General features: G+C 39.8%; 2 protein-coding genes across 3 annotated transcripts; both read left to right on the top strand.

The window, feature by feature from the left end:
- Positions 1-8,102: 8,102 nt before the first annotated feature.
- On the top strand, positions 8,103-11,758 carry LOC121776279 (probable inactive leucine-rich repeat receptor-like protein kinase At3g03770). 2 transcript variants are annotated; one of them, XM_042173447.1, is made up of 7 exons: positions 8,103-8,658; positions 8,754-10,123; positions 10,198-10,331; positions 10,560-10,803; positions 10,888-11,099; positions 11,179-11,301; positions 11,376-11,758. In XM_042173447.1, exons 2-7 carry the CDS (start codon positions 8,767-8,769, stop codon positions 11,613-11,615), a joined length of 2,310 nt encoding a protein of 769 aa, XP_042029381.1. In that variant the 5' UTR covers positions 8,103-8,658; positions 8,754-8,766; the 3' UTR covers positions 11,616-11,758. The 2 variants fall into 2 exon arrangements, with proteins under 2 accessions (XP_042029381.1, XP_042029380.1); XM_042173446.1 differs by having other exon boundaries at positions 8,103-10,123.
- A 102-nt stretch (positions 11,759-11,860) lies between these two features.
- On the top strand, positions 11,861-14,981 carry LOC121776280 (uncharacterized sugar kinase slr0537-like). The gene is made up of 5 exons (XM_042173448.1): positions 11,861-12,296; positions 12,622-12,884; positions 13,107-13,224; positions 14,040-14,248; positions 14,367-14,981. Exons 1-5 carry the CDS (start codon positions 11,958-11,960, stop codon positions 14,824-14,826), a joined length of 1,389 nt encoding a protein of 462 aa, XP_042029382.1. The 5' UTR covers positions 11,861-11,957; the 3' UTR covers positions 14,827-14,981.
- The last annotated feature ends 3 nt before the right edge of the window (positions 14,982-14,984 follow it).

Here is a 14,984-nt window from a genome sequence, read left to right as displayed (position 1 = left end):
TCATCATATTGACATTTTTAATACACTACATTGATGAGTTAGCAAGCTAGCAACTTAAGAAAGTTAGCAATTGATCACACCCCACTCTCTCTTCCCATTAAACATGAAGTATTTATTTTTCACCACAAAATTTTATATAGTATTATTTTATAAGTTAAATGGTAAAATAATAAAGTAAGACAGAAAAAAAATACTTCAGACGATGTTGTTTCCAATTACTCTCTCTGTCCTTGAAAATTAGAGAAAATTTTATATGACACGAGTTATAATGTGCAATTAGTAAATTAAGAGAGAGTGCTAGTGGATTGTGGAGTCCACATTATAAATGACGTGTAAGATTATTATTTGTTGAAAACTTTCTATATTTAGACTAGTCAAATTATGGGGACGGCCCAAAATGGTATTTTGAGGAGAATGGGGTATAATAGAACAATTCAAAAAAGGAAATGTTTAATTTTTAATGGAATATATAGAGTATTTTTTTTACAATCATTTGCATATAGATAACTAACACATATGAAAATAAACGTTCTAGAAATCAGCTCAATCCAACAACAAATGAACAATCTCATCACTAATAAAAAAACCTTAACAAAAGAGGGAAAAAAAAGTTGATCCATGAATTACTCGTCCAAGACTTTTCTCAAGTGTGATCCAACTCATTTAGCACCAAAAGGATACTAAATCTAAAATATTTGGATAAAGGAAAGGGATGAAGGAGGTGTAATGAGATAGGAATCAAACAACTCTCAAAGATTGTAACAAGAAAAAGAAATACAATACAATGTCTTCTACTACCAATCTCTCCTCTCTCGATTACCATCTTTAAAATGGTATCAGAGCAGGTTATCTCCTTTCTTTTCAGCTACTAACCCCTGCAAAACCTGCTCTAAAACTTATTTTACAAAAGAAGGAATACAAATTTACTTTTACTTTGAATGGCAAAATAACATACATGCCCCAAAACTAGGCTTAATAGATTGAAAAATTGGAAACAGGAATGGAGTTAAGGAACCACTCGGACGAGTGGAAGTCTCGGAGTGTGCAAGTTTTATAAAACGATTTTAACTTTCTCAATCAAACTTCAGTTGAGGTGGTGCACGATGCCCACACGAAGCTCTTTCGAAAATGAAGACATTTGTAGTCTTTAAAAACGATTTGAAAATCATCTTGTTAGGCTAAATGTTTACATTCTGGTTTCTTTCTTTTCTCCACTTTGCCTTGAGTTGTTATCAGTAACATCAAGAAGATGCGAAATTTCCTCATGGCTCAAATATGTGCTCCCGACAATCGACCTTCGGCCACTATCTATCCATGGCTCTCTCAAAGTTGGCACGATGCTTGATGTCGAACAATTGAATTTGCATCAATATATGCAATACAAATCTACTGTTCATGCAATACACATGAACTGTGATCAAATTATCCATATTTATAAAGTATTTATTGAGCTTGGTTGGGGATTGTGAGTGTAAATGGACCATATCAGATTAAGTGATGGATTAGGCCGACCTTTTATTCAGGCCCAATGCCTATTTTAGTCTGAGCCCAAGGCTCTGGCCCGTTTAGTCGGTGACCCTTGGACTGAGGCGCTGGATGGCTGCCACGTCGCTACTCCACGCGGATCCTGCCTTTGCACCGTTGGATTTTATTTGTGTTTGTTGTGTGAGTGACTAAGTTTGAGACTCTTCACTCACTTACCATATTCGAGATTATTCTCTCTCTCTCTCTCTCTCTCTCTCTCTCTCATCTTTAGCTTCTCTCTCTGGCGATTCTAGGGTTTTCTCCTTCTTCATCCTTGATCTTCTCTCCCGTTCACTTCTCTGGCATTCAGAGAGTGTTTGACCTGTGAAATCACTAGCAGAGGTAACTGCTTTGGTTTTCTTGCGAAGTCCAGCTCTAGGTCTAACTTTGCTGTTGGATCTGCTAACCTGGAGGCGGTTTCATCGTGTTCTTGTGAGGATCTGTGAGTTCTGGTTTCTTGAGAGGTTCCTGCGGTGTGAAAGTGTGGTGCGTGTTGAAACAGTAACGTTGGTTATAATCGGTGAGGTCTGGAGAGATCTCTGATTCAGACGGTCTTCCGGTGCTCCTTTGGACACATCGTGGTGATAGATGAGGTCCTTGGCCCGGAGCACAGTCACATTGTGACCTGAGCGATCGACTCTGTCATCTGGCTTTACACTGTGTTTTCGTTTGTTCTTTCATTTCAGATCCACCAGGATCTAGATGTGGTGTTTCTGACTTGGTTTTCAAGTGTGCAGGTTAGTCCAATCGAAGTAAGCTTGCAGTCCAGATCTGGTCAAGGATCTGGTTAGCTAGGGTTTTTCGATTGTAACTTGAACATTAGATAGGTAGATTGTACTTAGGTTTTATACTGTAATCAATCTTTTGTATTTCGGCTTGTAACTCTGAGATTAGCCTTCTCAGTAGCGGTGTAATCGAAAAGAGGTCTCGGTAATTAGTGAATCCCGAATGATCTGATCCATACAGGGATCCAATAAAATATGGATTTGCCTCTTCCTAGATTTCTACTTAATTAAACCAGTCTTGATTTAATTAAAGTTTTAAAGGAATATTAACTAGTGTAACTTTTATTCATTGTACTGATAGTAAATTTTAATTAGCTAAGTTTATGTAGCATAAATCATTGACCAGAATATTTTTTTTACTACAATATCTATCAATAAACTGAGATACAATTCTATTAAGTAACAATACTAGCCATTTTAAATGCTTATCAATACATTACTACTCAGGAAGCCATGATATTGGGTGACGAAAAACCTACACATTCAAAGTAGCGTATGACCGACACCGTATATTCAATGTTACCTGTATAACTTAAAAAATGAATAATTGCAAGATCTTTGTACTTGATTTGTACAACAAAGAGTATGTATCTCAACGTGATCCATTCAGTGTTGTATCACACCCAGTGTCACCAGTAATCCAAGATAGAAAGTAACTTCAGATCAACACCACCAACTATTTGTGATAGGCAGTCTATATTTGTCTAGGTTGAGAATGACTTATAATTGCGATAGATTGTCCACATTTATCTAAGTTGAGAAAGACTTATAATTACGTTTATAAGCTACTATCTACTAAAAGATCTTATGAGTCTATCAATCAGTCTATAATGCTTTCTCTGTCCCAATTAAGTTGATGCAAAACTTTTAGACACGGTGATTAAGAAATTGTGTGCAATGACTAGGAGTGAGGAATAAAATACTAGAAGAGATAGTAAGTTAAGCTATTACATTCAACTTATAAATGTTTTACTCATGCAGACACAACTTGTGAAATGAGATACTATGATTCTTATACTTCACTAATTTGTAACTTAACTCTGCAATTAGTGGATGATATTTTTGATCGCCTCTGGTGGTGTTCGGTTTCCAAGATAAAATAATATCAAGATATAATCTAGGATTGATGGTGAGATTATTTAAGTCATATGGGATTAGCTATGACTAATTATTCCATGATTATCCATCTAGGATTGAGTCGTGGGATTCAATCTCTTTAACCAAACACACTACAAATTTCATCTCGGATACAATCTTGCAAATCGAACACCTCCTTTCTATACTCCGATGATAGCTCTGTTGCGGTTCCAACCTTGTACCACTATGCTAATAGACGACAATGATATGAATTTGGTGCTTTGGCTTTTAGCTTTTTAGCTTCTTTTTTTCTTTAAAATTGGTCCCTTTATTTTGTTTTTACTTGTTAGTAGGTATCTCTGTTCACAATTTTCTGAAAGAGTGATGCTAAATGGCCATAATGTGGCCGGCCATAAAGAGTTAATTTAGTCCATTTACATGTATAAAAAAATTAGAATTACCGATATAAACTTATATGTGTGTGAATGGACTTGTGAGTTGATACTTATCTTTGAATTCCATTACGTAAAACACATTAATATCACGAATTACTGTATACGTTGAGCAACAATCAAGAAATGACAGTAGTAATAAGTTGAGCAAAAACTACGAAAGAGCAACACTAACATGTTAAGCAACATATAATGAAGATGATATAAGAGTAAAATCAAGTAGTATTAAACCAAAAATTTAAAAAAAAATCAATTTTTTTATTATTTAATTAATTTATGACTGGCCATAACGTGGCCGCATAACATTATTCTTTCTAAAAAGTGGTTACAACATTCCCTCATTATAGGTTTTTAATTGACCGTTAGCACTGTTATCTGTAATTATGGCATCATCATCTTTTTCTTTTATCATTACTGAACTATTAGACCATCCACAACGCGTCTCGCGCCGGGCTCGCGTCTCGTCTCGGAGAGACGAGACCCCCGCGAGACGCATTGCAGCGGCCATCTCGTCTCCAGCTCGCGACCGGCTCGTCGCGTAGCTCGTCTCGGAGAGACACGAGACGAGCTGTCTCGCCACGCGCCCGAGACACGTGGCACGTCCCCATGCGTGCGTGACGCCCACTCGCTGGCCCGCGAGTGGGCGTCGTCACTGATGACGCAATAATTCATTTTTTTTTAAAAAAAATCGATTTTTAATAAATTTTTTTTTTTTTTTCAAACGGTAATATTACCGTTAAATATTTATTTTCATTTTTTAATTTTTTAATTTTTTACTCTATAAATAATTCTATTCCATACTCATTTCAAACACAAACACACATCTATTCCTCTCAAATCCTCTCTATCACTCCAATTTCCATCTTCAATCAACTCAAACAAATGGATCCTTTTGAGCAAATGCGCCAATTAATGGAACAATCACTCGAAGAAGATCGACGACGAGAGGCGGAGGAAGCCGCACCACCCCCACGACGCTCCCGGAAGTACATCAATCGGAACCGGGAGGAAGCCGCCGCACGGTTAGTACGCGACTACTTCTGCGATAACCCGATTTGGGGAGATACCTATTTCCGTCGCCGTTTCCGCATGCGGAAACCGCTATTTCTCCACATAGCGAATACTTTGGCGGCCAGGGAGGAGTTCTTCCGAGAAGGGTTCGACGCGGTCGGTCGTCCCAGCCACACGACGCTGCAGAAATGTACTGCAGCCATCCGGCAGCTTGCGACTGGACAAACGGCCGACATATTCGACGAATACCTGCACATCGGAGACAGTACTGGGCGCTTGTGCTTGCTCAACTTCTGCAGAGGCGTCCGGGCAGCCTTCAGTGACGAATTTCTCCGGAGGCCAACCACGGAGGATTGTCAGTTCCTCCTCAACCTGCACGAACAAGTGCACGGATTCCCCGGGATGCTTGGCAGTGTCGATTGCATGCACTGGCAATGGAAGAATTGCCCGGTGGCTTGGAGGGGTTCCTACACGAGCGGCCACAAAGGCACCCACCCAACCGTTGTACTCGAGGCCGTTGCCGACTACCGACTTTGGATCTGGCACGCGTACTTCGGGGTCCCTGGCTCGAACAACGACGTAAACGTGCTCCAACAGTCCGACCTCTTTACCGAAGTTTTGGATGGTAAAGCGCCGGCCATCAACTTCGTCGCCAACAACCGACGGTATAAAATGGGGTACTATCTCGCCGACGGCATCTACCCGAAGTGGCCGACCTTCGTGAAGACGTGCGGCAGGCCAGCGAACCCAAAGCAGGCTCTTTTTGCGCAGAAGCAGGAGGCTGCGCGCAAGGATGTGGAGAGGGCGTTCGGGGTTCTCCAAGCGCGCTTCAACATCATCAAAGCCCCGGCTCGTTCGTGGTTCATGGAGAGCATGGTCGACATCATGTATACGTGCATAATCTTGCACAACATGATTGTCCGAGACGAAGGACCCGATGCCGGAAATTGGTTCGACCCCGAATCCCCCGGAAGCTCAACTGCAAGTAGTCCGCCGCGAAGTGGAGCGCATCCATCTATACAAGAACGGTTGGCTATTCGGGCAAGGACACGCGACTCTAGCGCCCACACCCAACTCCAAGAGGATCTAATTGAGCACATTTGGGAAAACTTTGGCGGAGAATATTAAATTATGTCATTTTTATTTTTTTAGAATTTTAATTATGTCTTCGCTTTTTTAATGTTAAGTTGTAATATTGTTTTAATTTTAATAAAGTGTGTTTGTTTAAATTGAATTGGGTTTTAAAAAAAATTATAAATTAAATTGAATGAATAGTAATTAAGAGACGGTATAGAGACGGTTAAGAGACGGAGCGTTGCAGCCTCCGTCTCTTAGTTAAGAGATGGAGGAAAAAAGGACAGTGGGGCCCTCAAATAGTGCTCAAATAGTAGTTAAGAGACGGTTTAAGAGACGGTATAGAGACAGCGTTGTGGATGGCCTTATTTGATTGAGGATGTCTCACATGACACATCATTGACTGCACACATACAGACTGCACACATACATATGTTTCACTTATTGTCAACTTTTGGAAAGAAAGACAAAAGAACAAAATTCTATGCTTTAAGCTTTAGTATTTGTTGGCAAAGACAATATCAATGGGTGAACACATACACCAATTGCGAGGATGTTCGCATCGTGCAAACGTATTTAAGGTGTCAATTATCATGATTAAAATGTCAATTATTACTTTGAAAAGTGTCATTTACTTACTATCTTACTCTCTCAATTAATATTACGAAAAGTGTCATTTACTATCTTACTCTCTTTCTCCATGAGATAGGTACTACTACTACCGAGTACAATTTATTCACAAGGAAATTATAATGAAAAAAATAATACCCCCTCCGTCCCACTTGTCCCACTTGAGGAGTCTCAGTTTATGATTTTAGAGCATCCCCATCACCACTCTTCGGGGCGGACGGCGTCAGTGCCAGCGGCGCGACACAGCCCCGTCCGCCGCTGTGCTCGTGCCAACGGCACGACCCTGCTCGATAATAAGAGCACGTCCGTGCCGCTGAGCATGGCGACGAGGCAGCGTGCGATTGGCCAACGACAATGCCGTTGAAATTTCTTTTTTTTTAATCGAAAATAATACCAAAAATTAAAAAAAAATCGGATTTCCAAAAAATATAGTCGTTTATTACCGTTTTTTTGAAATTTTTTTGAAAAAAATTTAATCCCAAAATCATCTATAAATACACACATTCATCAACCATTTTCTCATACAACACATTCATCATCCATCTTCCTCTCTTACTCAAACCCTCTCTAAAAATTCAAAAATGGATTTCACCGATATAATGGCGGAAGCGGAGCGCGAAGAACAAGAACACTATGAACAATATCGTAATTTTTAGGATTTGAATTATGTAATTTTTAATTTTTTAGTAATTTGTAATAGTATTTCAGATATGCATTCTAATATTGTGGAAATGTTATTATTTAAATTGAATATAGAATGGTGGGACCCTTGAGCATGTGCTTGCGGAAGAGCATGAATGCGGGTGTTGTGCTCTTGGGGAAGAGCAGGGAGTAAAAAATAAATAAAAGTGGGTCCGAGCATGGATGAGGATGCTCTTAGTTCCACTATCATTTTCACTAACTTTCTGTTACATTTTTTAAAATCTATGTCGAAGTCAAATAAGACTCCTACCGTGGGACTGAAGGAGTAATACTAATATCATATATGTTCGCACCATGAAGATTTGGTCACAAGGGTGTATCTATAATGTAAATTACATATAATTATTATCATAGTGAAAATTCATTTTCTGTGCATTTACTCAAAACTAATATCCAAGTTGCCCCTTTTTGGAATAGAATCAATTGGTAACGGAAATGGAAACGTGGGGTTAGGCTCTGATGACAGAGTGATTAACATGTGTTTTTGTGCAATTTGACTGACTAATCATCATGCTAAACCTATTTAATATTGTTATTTAAATCTCTAAAGCCCTAGTTTAAAAGGAATCAGTGACTTGGATTTGTTGCCTTCTGTGTAGACCCCTCCTTTTCTAAACCAGCTTTCATTTCAAATTTTCACATAACCTATGAATGTTACTATACAAAAAAAAAGATAAAATTCACAAAAATGGTAATATATCCAGTTAATTGCACTAGAATCAGTAGTCAGGTCAGGTGTTTACAATTTTAACACATCATAATTACACCTTATTTTGTGCCTTTGTCTGTGTGTATAGATGTGAAAGTTAAGGTTTTCAATTTTAACAGTGGACTGGTTTTTGTTTCCCATCCTTAATACTCTCGCTTTCACTCTCAGTCTGACTGCTTGAATCCATCTCACCTCATCCATTAATGCCACATCGAAAGACGACAAACGGAAGTTCCCATTTTTGCTACTTTTCTTCCATGAATAAATGCATCTATGCTGGTGGTAGGAGTAAATGCTGATTCTTCCCTTTCAACCGCCTCTCATTATTAGTTTCATTTGTTCCAAGTCTTTCCCATTTATGTTAAATTCTTTCTCTTAATAAAACCATCAAGTTTCACCCAGTAGATGCACTTGCCTTAATATATCGAATTTCTCTTGATTGTTCATGCTGTCTGCCCCATGTTTCTTGTCTAATTTCACTAATTTTACTTCTACCGAATCCAACATTATTCACTTTCTTTCATCTCCTCTTTAATGGTTTCCCAATATCTTATCTCTAGCCCTGTTCCATGAAATCATCAGCTGTTTATTAGGCTTTTCCTGAGTGCTCTTTTGCAGTTTTGAGAGTTGGATGTTGGTGAGAAATGGAGCCCTAACCAAAAGGTGCAATCTTTAGGGCTTTTACTGAAATCTTGTGAGTTCCCTTTTGCAAATTTATAAATTTGAGTGTTGAAGTGTTGGAGAGATAGAGGTAGCTGATGGAATGCTAACAAAAGCTGCAATCTTTAGGGCTTTTGAGCAAATGGGGCCTTCAAATTACTCAGTTTTGGTGTTTCTGTCATGGCTGCTGTTTGCTTGTTGCACTCATCAGCTGAAAAGCTACGAAACTCAGGTTCTTCTCCAGCTTAGGAAGCATTTGGAGTACCCTCTGCCTCTGAGAACTTGGGAAAATAACAATGCTGATTTCTGCAATTTGTCTTCTCCACCACAACTCACCATCAAATGTGAGAATGATTCCGTGACCGAGCTTCGAATTATGGGAGACAAGCCTGCAAAGGTCAGTAGTGAATTCAATGGATTTGCAATTCCAAATCTTACATTGTCCCAGAGTTTCTCTATGGATTCTTTCATCACAACTTTGACGAGGTTGTCCAGCTTAAGGGTTGTTACTTTAGTGTCTTTAGGCCTGTGGGGTCCATTGCCGGATAAAATCCATAGATTATATCTGCTTGAAGCTTTAGACATGAGTTCAAATTTCTTGTTTGGTCCCATTCCTTCTCAAATGTCTAGAATGGTTAAGCTAAGGACTTTGAGCTTTGATGAGAACTATTTCAATGGCAGCGTACCTGAGTGGTTGGATTCGTGGTCGAATCTCACTGTGTTAAGCTTAAAGAACAACAGATTGAATGGTGAGATTCCTTCTGCAGTGTCAAGAATTGCAACATTGATTGAATTAGTTATGTCTCACAACTTGCTCACTGGGAAGCTACCTGATCTGAGCAGCCTCTCGAGTTTGCAGCTGCTCGATTTGAGAGAGAACAGATTAGATTCCGAACTGCCCCCTCTGCCAAAAGGGCTTGCTAATGTGTTTCTAAGCAAGAACTCGATTTCTGGTGGCATACCTGAACAATTTGTGAAGTTGGATCAACTTCAGCATCTTGATTTGTCGAATAATCATCTTAGTGGAACCCCTCCTGCGCTGCTATTCTCTCTCCCGAATATTAGTTACTTGAATCTTTCATCCAATGTTCTTAGTGGATTACTTCCTGAGCATCTCAAGTGTGGAGACGGACTTAGTCTGATCGATCTTTCTGATAATAAAATGGTTGGTCAGCTTCCCAATTGTTTGGACACTGCAGCAGATAACAGAATAGTCAAAATTAGTGGGAATTGCTTCTCTGCTGATGCCAGAGATCAACATTCTGCAGCATACTGCAAAGATGTTGAGGGCAAAGGACGATCTAGAACGAGGGAAATAATCATTCTGGCCGGTGTGATAGGAGGAATCGTCGCTATAGTGATAATCCTCTTGCTCGTTGGTCTTATGTTTTTCTGTAAAAGGCACCAAACACAGCATTCAGTAGTTCAGCATATTGCACCTAAGGTTAAGCAAGACGATCCACCATCTGGAATTTCCCCCGATCTCATAGCAAGTGCCAGTATGTTCCCTTTCCTACATTATGATTCACTTACAATGTTTTGCATCTTGAATTTTTATGTTTCCTTCCATCAGGGATAATGTCTGAAGCATCGAAAGTTGGGAATCAAAGTTCTCCATCCTATAGGGTGTTTACTGTAGCAGAACTTGAAGAAGCTACAAAAAACTTTGATCAGTCGACTTTCTTGGGCGAGGGATCTTTCGGAAAGGTAGCTCGGGACCTACATTGTGTTTTGCCCCTTTCTTTAACTGAATTTAACTTGAGCATTTTTTTAAGTACTGCTTGTGAAAATGACATTGTTTCAAGTTTCATTTAGGTAAGTAGTAAGTTTCATTCAAGTTTCAAGTTTTCGTTTTCGACTCGTTGATGTGATTTTGCATATGCTGCATTAACCACATAGGCTATCTTTCTTACTATGGTAGCTTCACCTGAACAGGTTTACAAGGGAAAGTTAGAGAATGGAAGCTTTGTTGTTATACGATCTTTAAGTCTATACAGAAAATGCTCGATTCAGAACCTCAAGCTGCGGCTTGATTTGCTTTCAAAGCTTCGTCACCCTCACTTGGTCGCCCTTCTTGGCCATTGCATCGATGATGGTATGCAGGACGACTCAAGTGTACGTAGGTTGTACCTTGTGCAAGAATTCGTTCCTAACGGAAACTTCAGATCCCATCTTTCAGGTACTACACGCATCACCTATCTTTTATAGAACACGAAGGTTATTAACTTTATAAACGATGGAATTTGGCTGTGTTGGTGCACAGAAAACTCTCCGGAGAAGGTCCTGAAGTGGCCGGAAAGATTGGCTGTTCTTATTGGTGCGGCCAAGGCAGTCCATTTTCTGCATACAGGGGTTATTCCGCCTTCTCTGAGCAATCGTCTGAAGACGAACAACATACTTATGGACGAGCACGGGATTGCAAAGCTTAGCGATTACGGAATGTCCATCATTGCAGATGAAACTGAAAAATCTGATGTAGGCTCCTCCCCCTCACTCTTGGAGTCATATTGATTCTTGTAAAAAGCTATTCAGAGTTTTTTTTTTTTTTTTGCAGGGAAAGGGAGAGCATGTCGATAGGTTGCAGGACGATGTTCACAATTTCGGGTTCATACTACTCGAGTCATTGGTAGGTCCTGTAACAAATGGAAAGGGCGAAGCGTTTCTGCTAAATGAGATGGTATGTAGCTATATTTGTATGCTGTTTTCTTGTAATGGTTTAGGGGTTTGATTGTCTTTCGACACGAATGGCAGACATCGTTCAGCAGCCAAGATGGTAGGCGAAAGATAGTGGATCCGATTGTGCTAACCACGAGCTCACAGGAGTCGCTGTCCATAGTGATATCCATCACGAACAAATGCATATCGGGTGAGTCCTCGGGGCGCCCCTCGTTTGAAGACGTGCTGTGGAACTTGCAGTATGCTGCTCAGGTGCAGGCCACGGCCGATGCAGACCAGAAGTCGGACAGCGCGTCTCATCACAGCTTCGGCTAGCCTCCTGTTGTGATCCATTCACCTGTTGTAATTCTTTCATTAACTTATAGTAGAGTGAGATATATTAGAATGGGAAAAATGTAAATGCATTCATTTCCACTATTTCATTTTTTTTTCCTTGAATCAATTCATCTGTCTGCTAATGCGTGAAATGAGGTAGTACTGTATTATATTATCTGATAATTAATTATTTCACTAATTTAATCCAAGACAAAATAATTCCTATTAATTTCAATAGATAAATGGTTAGGGCGAGGAGTTGTGCGGTGGAGATTGCGAGTCTCGAGAGTAGGCTTGATCGCCTGCAGCCACCATCTCCGCCGCGGACTTCGCCCTCTCCTCATGGCCCTCTCTCTCCCCTCTCTCTCAATCCGAAAACTCCCCCCTCCTTTCTTCTCCCTATCCGAATTTTCTTCTCCTTCTCCCGCTCTCAATTCATTCCCCCTTTTTAATCGGACACCCATTCGTTCTCCTGCCTCGCTTCCCTTGCTTTCCAACTCCAACTTTTCCTCCTCCTCTGCTCCTTCTTCTATGTCGAGTGGCAGCGACGCCGGCTCTACTGTTGACGACTGCGAAGCTGGAGACCTAGGAGTTTCCGATTCCGACGACGATGAATCCCCCAGCCCTCTCCCCCACAATTTGCCTGACACATGGCACGTCCTTGGCCTCGGCCAAGCTATGGTATAATTCCCTCTCTCTTTGCCCTAATTATTTATGGATTTGTCAAATTTCTTTGTTTTTGCTCCAATTCCCCTAATTTCTCAGATTTATGATTTTGGAATTGTGCCCCTTGGTAGATTAAACAGCCTAGTATCACTAGAATAAATGAATTGGAAATCACAAATTAGGAATCAAATGAGAATCCTCAACCTAATGCCACTTGCTATCGACATAGGAAACTGCTTACGAAGCTAATAGTATTGCTTATTCAATATTTGAGACCTGATCATTACCTGTGAGGATGTTAACGAGAGCAAAGTTTGAAGAGTTCATTTGCATTGTCTAGGTGGACTTTTCGGGAATGGTCGATGACGAATTTCTTAATAGGCTCGGATTAGGAAAGGGCACAAGGAAAGTGGTGAATCATGAAGAAAGAGGTAGAGTTTTACGGGCCATGGATGGATGCAGCTATAAAGCTGCTGCTGGTGGCTCTCTCTCCAACACCTTGGTTGCTTTGGCAAGGCTTGGTGCTCAACCTATTGGAGGACCTTCGCTGAATGTTGCCATGGCAGGCAGTGTTGGAAGTGATCCCTTTGGTGGATTCTACCGGTAGGATCCGATTTATAGTCTTTTGTGTTTTCCATAATCTTACAGTTTCCAACTCCTACCATCCATTACTTTTACTTCGAGACTCTTTTCACATCTTTGTTTACAATGAGTTGAGGTTAATAAGTAGTTGGTGTGCTTTTGATATTGTCTGTCACCCATTTATCCACAGCTAGGTTGTTTGAGTCTCATTTCTTAACCATACTTTTGTGAATGTTAATATAGATCAAAACTCCAGCGAGCAAATGTAAATTTCCTTTCAGCACCTGTGAAGGATGGAACTACCGGTACAGTTATTGTTCTCACAACTCCAGATGCTCAACGGACAATGCTTGCTTACCAGGTCAGTAGCATTTCAGATAGTTAGTGTAAAGTTTAAGATGCCTGTGATTATGCGATGTTCAGCACAGTAGGGAATATGTAGTCAAGCACTGTCAAGGTTTATTATTCAAAAATCAAAACAACTATGATAATAATGAGTATAGGAGATGTCTGTGAGGCCAGGGGCTGAAGGGAATATGTAGTCAAGCACTGTCAAGGTTTATTATTCAAAAATCAAAACAACTATGATAATAATGAGTATAGGAGATGTCTGTGAGGCCAGGGGTCTTCCAGTTACTGCCGACCATGAAAAAACTAAATCATGAAATGTGTTATGGAAGATATTTTATTAGATCAATTGTTATTATACTTTTCAGAAAGGTTGAGAAATCTGTCCCCCCCCCCCCCCCCCCACCCATCATGACAGAAGTTTGGTAAACCTCTTGAAAGGAAAAATGCGCACGTTATGAAACAAAACAAAGGTTCAAGGTGACATATTATTGGTCAAGTTAGGCGTTTTTATGTATTGTAAGACAGTGAACCCATTTGTTTGGCTTGTTTAAATGAGCTATATCCATAATATTTGAAGTTAATTAATACATTGTCTCAAATAATAGATCTCTCCTTTTCATTCTTGATGTGGTCGAACTTATTTCATTTTATTGATCAATATCAACTGTAAATAAGTTTTCTTCATTTTGACATTTTGACCTTCTCAGGAACATCTATATTACCATAGTTGTTTAATCCATTATCCCAAATTTTCTTTTCAGTTCTTCAATTTTATATAAGATAGCTTCATGAATTTCTCTAAAATTGTTCTGTCAATGATATCAGGGTACATCGTCAAGAGTAAATTATGATTCATGCTTGGCTAACTTGATGTCCAAAACAAGTATATTAGTTGTTGAAGGATACTTATTTGAATTTCCTGACACAATCAAAACAATTTCTATGGCATGTGAGGAGGCCCGCAAATGTGGTGCTCTTGTCGCCATTACAGCGTCAGATGTCACCTGCATTGAAAGACATTATGATGACTTCTGGTAAATATTTTGCGACCTACCTAACTCTTCTATCCTCTTCATTTGGTCTGAGGTTTGTCTGTAATATAATCAATCTGTCAGCCTGAGATATAACTTTTAGTTTCTACTTATTTGTTAGGGACATCATGGCAAATTATGCAGACATAATCTTTGCCAACAGCGATGAAGCCAGAACTTTTTGTCATTTTTCCTCAAAAGAAAGCCCCATCTCAGCCACTAGGTACCTAAGCCATTTTGTCCCGTTTGTTTCCGTGACAGACGGTCCTAGAGGCTCTTATCTTGGTGTGAAGGGAGAATCTGTTTACATACCTCCAAACCCTTGCGTAGCACTGGACACTTGTGGGGCTGGGGATGCCTATGCATCTGGCATATTATATGGTTTGTCACGTGGTGTATCTGATTTGAGAAGTATTGGTACTTTAGCTTCGAAGGTCGCATCTGTAGTTGTTGGACAGCAAGGAACTCGGCTAGGGATAGAAGATGCTGCTAAGTTGGCTGAGTCGTTCGCATTCCATTGCAAGGGCAAGAGCTCAGCTAGGTGGTCTGATGTAGGTTCTGATCAAATTTCCAGCTTGTGATCTAAGGAAAAATCTATCTCATGCCAATTTGTTGATCCATTGAACATTTTTAGCTGTTTATAACCCCACTGTATATCTTGGAACTAGTAATTAGTTATGACATTGTATTATTCTTCTACTATGAGAGATATGTAGCAGTGTATCTACTAGCATCAGAT

Source organism: Salvia splendens, chromosome 18, assembly GCF_004379255.2.
Source record: "Salvia splendens isolate huo1 chromosome 18, SspV2, whole genome shotgun sequence".
NCBI lineage: Eukaryota > Viridiplantae > Streptophyta > Magnoliopsida > Lamiales > Lamiaceae > Salvia > Salvia splendens.
This window is presented reverse-complemented; position numbering and strand designations above follow the sequence as displayed.